Below are 11,098 nucleotides of genomic sequence, written 5' to 3' on the forward strand. Positions count from 1 at the left end.
CTATGGTACTTATTTCACACAAGCGTCTGTCGTGCTAATTTTACACAAGCATCTATGGTGCTTTTTTTTTTTTTTTTTTTTTTCATGAGCATCTATGGTACTTATTTCACACAAGCGTCTATGGTGCTTCTTTTACAAAAGCGCATGGTAGACTGCTTCAGTAGTGCGCCTTTCACAAACTGTGTCTACGTAACTTTTATTTTATAAAGACTATCTGTGGTTCTTGCTTTGAGAAATGTCTGTTTTTCACACTTGCTTCTCCCTCTGTGCCCCCCAGCGGAGGTGAAGCGGGTGGGGGACACTCTGCTGGGAATGGCCACTCAGTGCGTCCAGGTGAAGAACGTGGTGAAGACCTCTCCCCAGACCCTCTCCAACCTCTGCCTCAAGATCAACGTCAAGCTGGGCGGCATCAACAACATCCTGGTGCCACACCAGCGGTGAGGGCCGTCTCAGAGTCCTGATGGCGTTAATGGCAACTTTAAAAGAAGCCTTAAACCGCGTGTGTGTGTGTGTGTGTGTGTGTGTGTGTGTGTGTGTGTGTGTGAGTGTGTGTGTGGTATGCGTGTGTGGGTGTGTGTGAGTGTGTGTGTGTGTGTGTGTGTGTATTTGCATGTATGCGTGTGTGTTTGTGTGTGTGTGTGAGTGAGTGTGTGAGTGAGTGAGTGTGTGTGTGTGTGTATGTGTGTATGTATGTGTGTGTGTGAGAGTGTGTGTGTGAATGTGTGAATGTGTATGTGTGTGTGTATGTATGTGTATGTGTATGTGTGTGTGTGTGTGTGTGAGAGTGTGTGTGTGTGTGTGTGTGTGTATTTGCATGTATGCGTGTGTGTGTGTATTTGCATGTATGCGTGTGTGTGTGAGTGTGTGTGTGTGGTATGCGTGTGTGGTATGCGTGTGTGTGTGTGTGTGTGTGTGTGTGTGTGTGTGTGTGTGTGTGTGTGTGAGTGTGGTGTGGTGTGTGTAAGTGTGTGTCATATGTGTTGTTTGTCGTGTGTGTGTGGTGTGTCTGTGGTGTGTGGTATGCATGTGTGTGTGTGTGTGAGTGTGGTGTGTGTAAGTGTGTGTGGTGTGTCTGTGGTGTGTGTGTGCGCGTATGGGTGTGTGCATGTGCTGGTGTCGCAGGTGACACAGATGTGATGTGTAAGATGATTCACATCCTACCACCTTAAGCCTGCTGTCGCTAGGCAAGCTTATTATATTTTTTTTCTGACTCTTTCTTCTTCTTCTTCTCCTGTTTGTGTCTCCTCAGGCCCTCAGTGTTCCAGCAGCCGGTGATCTTCCTGGGGGCTGACGTGACCCACCCCCCCGCAGGAGACGGGAAGAAGCCCTCCATCGCCGCGGTGAGACATCCCCCTCTCTGCTCTCAACACCGCAAACACTGTCAAATCTGCTTTTTATCAGACCTCTGGGCCCTGACAGTGAACCTCAGAGAGGTTATTGTGTTCCGACAAAGATCCAGACAACAGAGCCCCAAAATAAATATCACGTTAGGAACAACTAAAATTGAACAAACTACAAATTGGAAATTCTTTGGATTAAATATGGTTCTCCTTCCCCTCTCTCTTTCTCTCTCCCTCCCCTCTTGGTTTAACAGCTCCTTTCTGAATGCAGACTAATTTACTTTAGTAATTGCACTACTAAAGGTTCTGTGTCTCTCAACAAAAATAATAATAAAATAAAAATAAAGATAAATGAGAAGAAATATTAAATATTGCAGAATCTTCTTTAAAATCCCCTGTGTGGGTCCTTTCCCCCAGGTGGTGGGCAGCATGGACGCCCACCCCAGCCGGTACTGCGCCACGGTTCGGGTCCAGAGGCCCAGGCAGGAGGTGATCCAGGACCTGGCCTCCATGGTCCGGGAGCTGCTGATCCAGTTCTACAAGTCGACCCGCTACAAGCCCACCCGCATCATCTTCTACAGGGACGGGGTGTCCGAGGGCCAGTTCAGACAGGTCCGTCCAACTCTGTCTCTGTCTCTGTCTCTCTGTCTCTGTCTCTGTCTCTGACTCTGTCTCTGTCTCTCTGTCTCTGTCTCTCTGTGTCTGTCTCTCTGTGTCTGACTCTGTCTCTGTCTCTGTCTCTCTGTCTCTGTCTCTCTGTCTCTGTCTCTGACTCTGTCTCTCTGACTCTGACTCTGACTCTGTCTCTGACTCTGTCTCTGTCTCTGTCTCTGTCTCTCTGTGTCTGTCTCTGTCTCTCTGTGTCTGTGTCTGTCTCTGTCTCTGTCTCTCTGTCTCTGTCTCTGTCTCTGACTCTGTCTCTCTGACTCTGTCTCTGACTCTGTCTCTGACTCTGTCTCTCTGACTCTGTCTCTGTCTCTGTCTCTGTCTCTGACTCTGTCTCTGTCTCTGTCTCTGACTCTGTCTCTGTCTCTGTGTCTGTCTCTCTGTCTCTGTCTCTGTCTCTGTCTCTGACTCTGACTCTGACTCTGTCTCTGACTCTGTCTCTGTCTCTGACTCTGTCTCTGTCTCTGTCTCTGACTCTGTCTCTGACTCTGACTCTGTCTCTGACTCTTATTGGTCCAGGTGCTTTACTATGAGCTGCTGGCGATCCGTGAGGCCTGTATCAGTCTGGAGAAAGAGTACCAGCCGGGCATCACCTACATCGTGGTGCAGAAACGCCACCACACCCGGCTGTTCTGTGCTGACCGCAACGAGAGGGTGAGTGGCATTCTCTCTGTCTCACTCACTCACTCACTCACTCACACACACACTCACTCACTCACTCACTCACTCACTCACTCACTCACTCACTCACTCACTCACACACACTCACTCACTCACTCACTCACTCACTCACTCACTCACTCACTCACACACACACTCACTCACACACTCACTCACTCACTCACTCACTCACTCACTCACTCACTCACTCACTCACTCACTCACTCACACACACACTCACTCACACACTCACTCACTCACTCACACACTCACACACTCACTCACTCACACACTCACTCACTCACTCACACACACACTCACTCACACACTCACTCACTCACACACACACTCACTCACTCACTCACTCACTCACTCTCACTCACTCACACACTCACTCACTCACACACTCACTCACTCACTCACTCACTCACTCACTCACTCACTCACTCACTCACTCACTCACTCACTCACTCACTCACACACACACACTCACTCACTCACACACTCACTCACTCACTCACTCACTCACTCACTCACTCACTCACTCACACACTCACTCACTCACTCACTCACTCATACTCACTCACTCACTCACTCACTCACTCACTCACTCACTCACTCACTCACTCACACTCACTCACTCACTCACACACTCACTCACTCACTCACACACTCACTCACTCACTCACTCACACACTCACTCACTCACTCAAACTCTCACTCTCTTGGCCATTCCTCCAGGATATTGGCAGAGGTTTGGCGTATAGTTCAGTAGAAGGTAGCATACAGCAGTCCTGATTACATGTCTAGACATCCTGTGTAACATCAAAACCGCCGTCCCACTCGCTCAGAAAAGAGGGATTTCTGCTTAGAGATGCATTGCCAGGGCGATCCCTTTTTCCCCAAACTGAAGACGTGAGTGTCTGCACCTGGAGATGCCACTGAAAGGGGTCACCAGTCCCCGTTTTAGCCTGCGTTTCTCCCGCCCGCGTGAGAATTACCCCCAAAATGACACCGTGCGGAGCAGGCTCCCCACGCGCCCGGCCGCCACCGTAATTTGTCCTAATTACATGATTAGATTGTGTTCGGGGGAGAGGCCTGCGTTTGAAGTGGCCCCAGACGCTCAGAGAGCACTGCGCTTACACACGCACGCTCACTCCTTCCTGCGGAGAGACTGCCGGCGCGGGACGTTAAGCCTCCACGTCATGTGGTTTGTTTCGGAGGTCGGGTGGAGGTCAGATGTGGCTGACCTGTTTCTGTAATGTGGTTACTTGGTCACGCCATTGGTTACGTTCAAATCCAGTGCTCATAGATAGCCGTCTTTACTGAAAGTGACTTCCATGAAGCGAGAACTGAGAATAAAAATGAGAATTGAGTTCCCCGTTGACCTTCCTGGATCAAGAAAAAAAAAAAAACCTATTTAAAGGACAACAGATGTGTATGTGCTTGTTAATGTATGATAATAATGATGTAATAATGCCTCTCTCCTGGATGTTCCCATAATGGATCTGTGAACGGGTATTAGTTCTTCTAGTGCACCTCTCTAGTAAGTGGTTGTATCGCTTGCCGTTGACGTATTTCTGCTGCAGAACGCTCTTTCAGTTGCAGGTCGTGTGGTGTGTCAGTGTTATGACCCATAATCCTTTGCAGGTTGGCCGAAGTGGAAACATTCCTGCTGGCACAACTGTGGACACCGACATCACACACCCCTACGAGTTCGACTTTTACCTCTGCAGTCATGCGGGGATACAGGTACGTCCTGCATGCACACTCCCTGCCTGTATCCTCTCCAGAGAAATCCCCCGAACACTCCTTATGCTACTGTATTCTCTCAGAGAAATCCCACAAACACTGCTTATGCTACTGTATTCTCTCAGAGAATTCCCTGGAACGCTCCTTATGCTACTGTATTCCCAGAGAATTCCCTGGAACACTCCTTATGCTCCTGTATTCCCACAGAATTCCCTGGAACACTCCTTATGCTACTGTATTCCCAGAGAATTCCCTGGAACACTGCTTATGATACTGTATTCCCACAGAATTCCCTGGAACACTCCTTATGCTACTGTATTCCCACAGAATTCCCTGGAACACTCCTTATGCTACTGTATTCCCAGAGAATTCCCTGGAACACTCCTTATGCTACTGTATTCCCAGAGAATTCCCTGGAACACTCCTTATGCTACTGTATTCCCAGAGAATTCCCTGGAACACTCCCTGCTTTGCTCAGCTCTGGGCTCGGTTGTCTGTAACGTCAGAGCCCTACGTATTTTAAGAAACATTTTTCAGAAAAATAAAATAAAATTGAACAATGAACTGTGTTCATGTTCACAGATTTGGACGTTTTTGAAAGGCCGTTTTTAAGACGGGCCGATCTCTTTGATTGGTTCGCATTGTAATCCACTTTGCTTTGTAAAGACAAAGAGCAGAATTTGAGCGTGTAAGGCAGGGTGTAGTGCTGGAGTTCTCTCAGTGCAGCTCGGTCTACGATTGCTATCAATTACGCCTGACCGTTTCCCGATATCGTTCTAAAGAAAAGAAAACGAAGCTTTAACACTTCATTTGAATGGTTTTGAGTCTTTGAGCCTCCATCTTAGACCGCCTTTAAAGAGTTGACGGACAGCACGCCGCCTTAAAATGCGAGAATGCCGAGTGAACTTGAAACGTACGTTTTGACTAATTAATGAAACGACTTGTCCGTCAGGTTCACGTCAGGTTCACGTAACTTCTGCATTTCACAGTGTAGTTGGTGTTGGCAGGCTTACAGCACTGAGGGCAGGTGAGGTGTCCCATGTCCCTAACCGAATTCCCCTCCCCCCCCCCCCCCCCCCCCCAGGGCACGAGTCGCCCCTCCCACTACCACGTCCTGTGGGACGACAACTGCTTCACCGCCGACGAGTTCCAGCTCCTCACCTACCAGCTGTGCCACACCTACGTGCGCTGCACCCGCTCCGTCTCCATCCCCGCCCCCGCCTACTACGCCCACCTGGTGGCCTTCAGAGCCCGCTACCACCTGGTGGACAAGGAGCACGACAGGTGAGCGAACCTCCTGTCCGGGGTCGAACAGCGGAGGAGGGGGAGAGGTGGACCTGGAGGAGGGAGGAGAGGCTGTGTGGGGGGGGATGTCTTCGGCCGTCTCCCTCTAAAATCCACACTGCGGGGGGTGACCTCGGTGTCTATCCTTGCTCGGATGTGATATTTGTTCTGGGGGCCTGATGTCGTGTGATGGGATCTTTGTTGAAACACAGCAGCATTACTTTCTGTGGGGGATTATTGTCTGGGTCTGACAGAACCTCTCTCACAGATCTTTCTGACAGAACCACTCTCACAGATCTTTCTGACAGAACCTCTCTCACAGGTCTTTCTGACAGAACCACTCTCACAGGTCTTTCTGACAGAACCACTCTCACAGGTCTTTCTGACAGAACCACTCTCACAGGTCTTTCTGACAGAACCACTCTCACAGATCTTTCTGACAGAACCACTCTCACAGGTCTTTCTGACAGAACCACTCTCACAGGTCTTTCTGACAGAACCACTCTCACAGATCTTTCTGACAGAACCACTCTCACAGGTCTTTCTGACAGAACCACTCTCACAGGTCTTTCTGACAGAACCACTCTCACAGGTCTTTCTGACAGAACCGCTCTCACAGATCTTTCTGACAGAACCGCTCTCACAGGTCTTTCTGACAGAACCACTCTCACAGGTCTTTCTGACAGAACCACTCTCACAGGTCTTTCAGACAGAACCACTCTCACAGATCTTTCTGACAGAACCGCTCTCACAGATCCGAGTTTTGCTGTAGACCCTTGACTGTTGGTGAGAGCAGTACGAGGTCGTCTGCATAGAGTGAGGACTTTAACTTTGGAGTCACACAGGGTGATCTACAGGGCTGTAGATTTCTCTAGGAGTGTTGCCATAAATATATAAATATTTTAAAAGTGTTTGGTGAGATGGAAGTGCCCTGGGCCTCACCATGTTCCTGGGAGAAATATTTAGTTTATTTTACATTTCAACTGCACATTTGTTTGTTTGTATACATTTCTCTCTCTCTCTCTCTCTCTCTCCTCATTTTTCCCTCTCTCTCTCTCTCCTCACTCCCTCTCTCCATCTCTCTCCCTCTCCCTCTCTCTCTCTCCTCACTCCCTCTCTCCCCTCACTCTCTCTCTCCCTCTCTCTCTCCTCACTCCCTCTCTCCCTTTCCCTCTCTCTCCCTCTCTCCTCACTCCCTCTCTCTCCTCACTCCCTCTCTCCCCTCACTCTCTCTCTCCCTCTCTCCCTTTCCCTCTCTCTCCCTCTCTCTCTCTCCTCACTCTCTCTCTCCCTCCCCCCTCTCTTCCACTCATGCAGCTCTCCCTCTCTCCCTCCCTTTCTCCCTCCCTCTCTCCCTCCCCCCTCTCTTCCACTCCTGCAGCTCTCCATCTCTCCCTTCCTCTCTCCCTCCCCCCTCTCTTCCACTCCTGCAGCTCTCCATCTCTCCCTCCCTCTCTCCCTCCCCCCTCTCTTCCACTCCTGCAGCTCTCCATCTCTCCCTCCCTCTCTCCCTCCCCCCTCTCTTCCACTCCTGCAGCTCTCCATCTCTCTCTCCCTCCCTCTCTCCCTCCCTCCCTCCCCCAGTGCTGTGTTTCTCTGTACTGCCTCAGGGGGCTTCCTCGGCGGTCCTGTTTCGCTGTGCTGTGTCTCGACTAATATGTGCCCCCCCTCTCCCTTCCTCTCCCCCTCTCCCTCCCAGCGCGGAGGGCAGCCACGTCTCGGGACAGAGTAACGGGCGAGACCCCCAGGCGCTGGCCAAGGCGGTGCAGATTCACCACGACACCTTACGCACCATGTACTTCGCCTGAGCGCCGCGCCATGGCAACAGCCACACCCCCCCCCCGCCCCGACGCACGCCCGCTCGGCCAACCAGAGCCAGTCACCACCGGAGGGGGGCGGAGCCTGATCCGCACCTGACACTGTGCAGAGGGAGGCGGGGCCAGCCCGGACCAGGCCGGAAGGACGCAAGCCCCCGCTTTCAAAAAAAACGAAAAACGGAAAAACCGAAACGGAACAAACTTAACTTAAAAAACAAGGAACAACGGCGCTATTATGCAATATGAAACCAGCCAACCGCTTTTCGCCACCTCCCTCCCCCGCACCCCTCTCACAGCTGCCCCCCCACGCCCTGCTCTCCGCCCCCCACCCCCGCCACAGCCCGCCCCCCTGTCTGTCTGTCTGTCTGTGTCAGTCCCGTTTCTGCCCACAGGGTGGCGCTTCTGTCCCGGGTTCTGTTCCGTTTTTTAATCCCGAGGTGTTTGTTTTTCAAAATGGGGGGGAACGTCCTTCTTTCCAGAATCGCCCCCCTCGTCCGAGCCTTTACCTCAACAGTTTTAGTGGCACCCCCCCCCCCCCCCCACCCCCCGCTGTTTTATTTCTGTTTTGTTCTGTTCTTTCTGAGAAAAGAGAGAGAGAGAGAGCTTGAGAAAGCTGAAAAGAAACGGGAACCTGGCGTGTTTTTTGGGGGTCGGTTTCGGGGGCAACCCCGCTCCCGGTTCCGTGGGCTTGTGGGGGGGCCCCTCCTTGCCTTGACCTCACGCAGACGGGCGTTTCGGTCGTCCAAAACGGCCGGTAGCCCGCCGGGCCCGGTCCAGCCAAGCCAATCAGCTGCGAGCACGTGCACGTGTGTACGTGCGCGCTCCTACGTGCGCGCTCCTACGTGCGCTTCTGCGTACGGGTCGTCTGTCCACATCCCAAGCAGCCTTGTTAAACTTTTCCGAGCTTGGATCTCTCCCATTTTAGACCTAGAACCCCACAGTCTAACCCATCCCACAATCCCCCTGCACCCCAAAAAACAAAAAAACCTACCGTTTCCTGTTTCTTTTTCTCTCTCTCTCCTCATCTTCAGCCAATGGTGACTTAACAAAGTGTGAGAGTGTCAATTTGGAGTGACAAACCAATTTCCGCATACGAGGCGTAACGAAACCGACGGGGTAGGGGTTAGGGGGGAGGGGTGGTTTTACGGTGGGGAGGGCAGTGGGTCGGGGTGGGGTGGGGGGGTTGGGGGGGGGGGGTGTTTTACGAGTAAGTTATTGCGAGCACAGTGCCACCCTCAGGCCTCATGCTGTAAGTGCTCTTTGAGAACAGCCACTGAAGCCTTCCTTTGCATTTAGGGCGGGGGGGAGGGGGGGGGGGGATGATGCAAGCCGAGCGATTCGATTCGTACATAGTTTCCATGGTGATTAACGTCGTGCCACGGTGACGGACTGGCACGTGCTGGTGTGTAGTAATAACATAAACCGGGGGGAGTTTGAACACTTTGTGAGAGCTTTCACCACAACATTGCAATGTGATCCTGTTGTAATTTTCTTTCTAGTGTATACGTGTTTGATATGTTAGATCCGTGTTCTATTTTTTGTTTGTTTTTATCCCTCCCTTATATTTATTAGAATGATTAAGCCTATTAATTTAATATTTAGTTATTGATACCGCATTGTTTATTTCTCTCTCTATCTCTCTCTCTCGCTCTCTCTCTCTCTCTCTCTCTGTTTGTTTAAGAGTCGATGAATTTTTTTTGGTCGTCCGAGTCTCTGTAAATTGACAGATCATGTTATCACTATCCTTTTAGTGCAATAATCTGTTCAACCGGAACGATGGCTGTGGTCCAAGAGGGGGAGCCCCCTCATTGGACAGCCGGAGACAGGAAGCGAGCCCCGATTGGTCAGCTGGCTGTGGGAAGGCGTGTCAGAAAGGGAAAAGCTGCGTTGCTATTGGCGGAAGCCAGCCGAACACGTTCGGCACTTTTTTCTGGTTTTTGCTTGCGGTGTTCCGTCGCGGACGGAACGTTCCGGAGCGTGCTGGTCAGAATGGCGGAGAGTTCCCCGTCCTCTCGTCCCAGAGGTCAGGGCGGACGTTTCTGTGATCAAGTGCCTGGTTTTGATGAGAAGGAGAGGTGTGTATGTGTGGGAGTAGAGCAGGGGTATGGCGGTATTGGTTGCTGTCTCTTAGCGGTAAAGCGCTCTTGGTGCGTAAGAATACGGACATTTCGACATATGCACCTGGGAGAGAGGGCACAGTTGGGCTGGTGAAGGCAAAGGTTTTTTGGGGGGGGTTTTTTTTTGATCATGCATTCTGGTTTTATTTTTTATCTATTTATTCTGCAAAGATTTGAATGTGAATTACAGGACAGATGGGCCTTGCCTTGATGTTTTTAACTGTTTGTGTTTTTAACTGTTGGTGTTCAATTTGCACTGACCAGAAAACACCCGGCATATTTTCACTTTACTGCATTTTTTTTTTTTTTTTTTGCTAAAGGGCATTGTCATTTCCCCCCCCCAAAAAAAAGAAAAAGCCCCTCTTCCAGTCACGCTGTGCCCCAGGTGTCCAGGGGAAGTGGGTCAGTTTTGGGCAGGAAAATTTGGGGCGATATCCCCGACAGCGGGGTTGTGGAGGCAGCAGGAGGAGGAAGGTCGTTTTGGCGGTTTTTCGGAAGGTGCCCGCACAGACCCTCGTTAGCGTTCCGAGGCGACGGTTGCTCGTTTAAACTCAAAACGCCTTTTTTGCAAAGCGGGCAGCAACAGAAGCACACAGAGATTTGCTTTTCGACGTTCTGCCGAACCACGTTTAAAAAAAAAAGAAATTAAATAAAGAAACGACATGGATCTCGCTGCTATTATACATGTTAAATATATACGTATATATATATTTAAAGAGAGAGAGTTTAGGGGAGGACAATTTTCTGCACTAAAAGATGCACATGTGTCAGACTGAACACAGGCCTGGTGCTATGAGGCGTGGCCACCCCGGCCTGGCCCCGCCCCCTCCTGACGAGGTGGGGGGCGGAGCCAGCATGCAGGGGCGGGGCAGGGGCGGAGCCACGACCCTCTCTTTGTTAGATAGACCTGAGGAACTTCACGGGGGTTTATGGGGGAGGGAGGTTGGGGGGGCGGGGGGGTTTAGGGTTTTCACATTACATTCAGAATATGTAAAGAAAATATAATGAAATATAAAAGCCAGTGAGAATCTCTCTTAAAGGTACAGAGACACTCGACAGAGAGGAGGCCCGAATGTGCTGGGCCTCGAGGAGTGTATGTTAATGGGGGCGGGGTGGGTGGGGGGGGGGCTCGCGCAGCGAGGCCATTGGAGGAGTGTTTGGGCAGCAGGTCCATTGGCTGGCTTGCTGGCTGGCTGGACTCCGCCCTCCCCCCCCTGCCCCCCCTCAGAAGTCTTGAGACAGCGACGCCCGAACTTCAGACCTAGCTGCTTTCTGGAGAGCCTTTTTAAAAACCAGAGCGGCGCTATATTTGTACATTTTAAATTATGTGATGCACACCACTTATTTTTGCTAACAAATTCTAAAAAAAAAAAAGTATAATGATAAATAATAAATAATAATAATAATAATAATAATAAAGAAGTATGGTAATTGCATAAATAATAATAATAATAATAATAAT

The 11,098-nt window shown here is 50.6% G+C and overlaps 1 protein-coding gene across 1 annotated transcript in view; it reads left to right on the forward strand.

The window, feature by feature from the left end:
* ago3a (argonaute RISC catalytic component 3a) overlaps positions 1–8,054 on the forward strand; it is a 24,118-nt gene extending 16,064 nt beyond the window's left edge. The window contains 8 exon segments of the mRNA XM_061240172.1: positions 1–5; positions 278–437; positions 1,250–1,340; positions 1,758–1,952; positions 2,526–2,660; positions 4,317–4,418; positions 5,503–5,702; positions 7,402–8,054. The exon segment at positions 1–5 is cut by the window's left edge and continues 180 nt beyond it. Coding sequence (XP_061096156.1) covers positions 1–5; positions 278–437; positions 1,250–1,340; positions 1,758–1,952; positions 2,526–2,660; positions 4,317–4,418; positions 5,503–5,702; positions 7,402–7,510 — 997 coding nt within the window. The 3' untranslated portion in view covers positions 7,511–8,054.
* The last annotated feature ends 3,044 nt before the right edge of the window (positions 8,055–11,098 follow it).

This window comes from Conger conger, chromosome 1, assembly GCF_963514075.1.
Source record: "Conger conger chromosome 1, fConCon1.1, whole genome shotgun sequence".
Taxonomy (NCBI): Eukaryota; Metazoa; Chordata; class Actinopteri; order Anguilliformes; family Congridae; genus Conger; species Conger conger.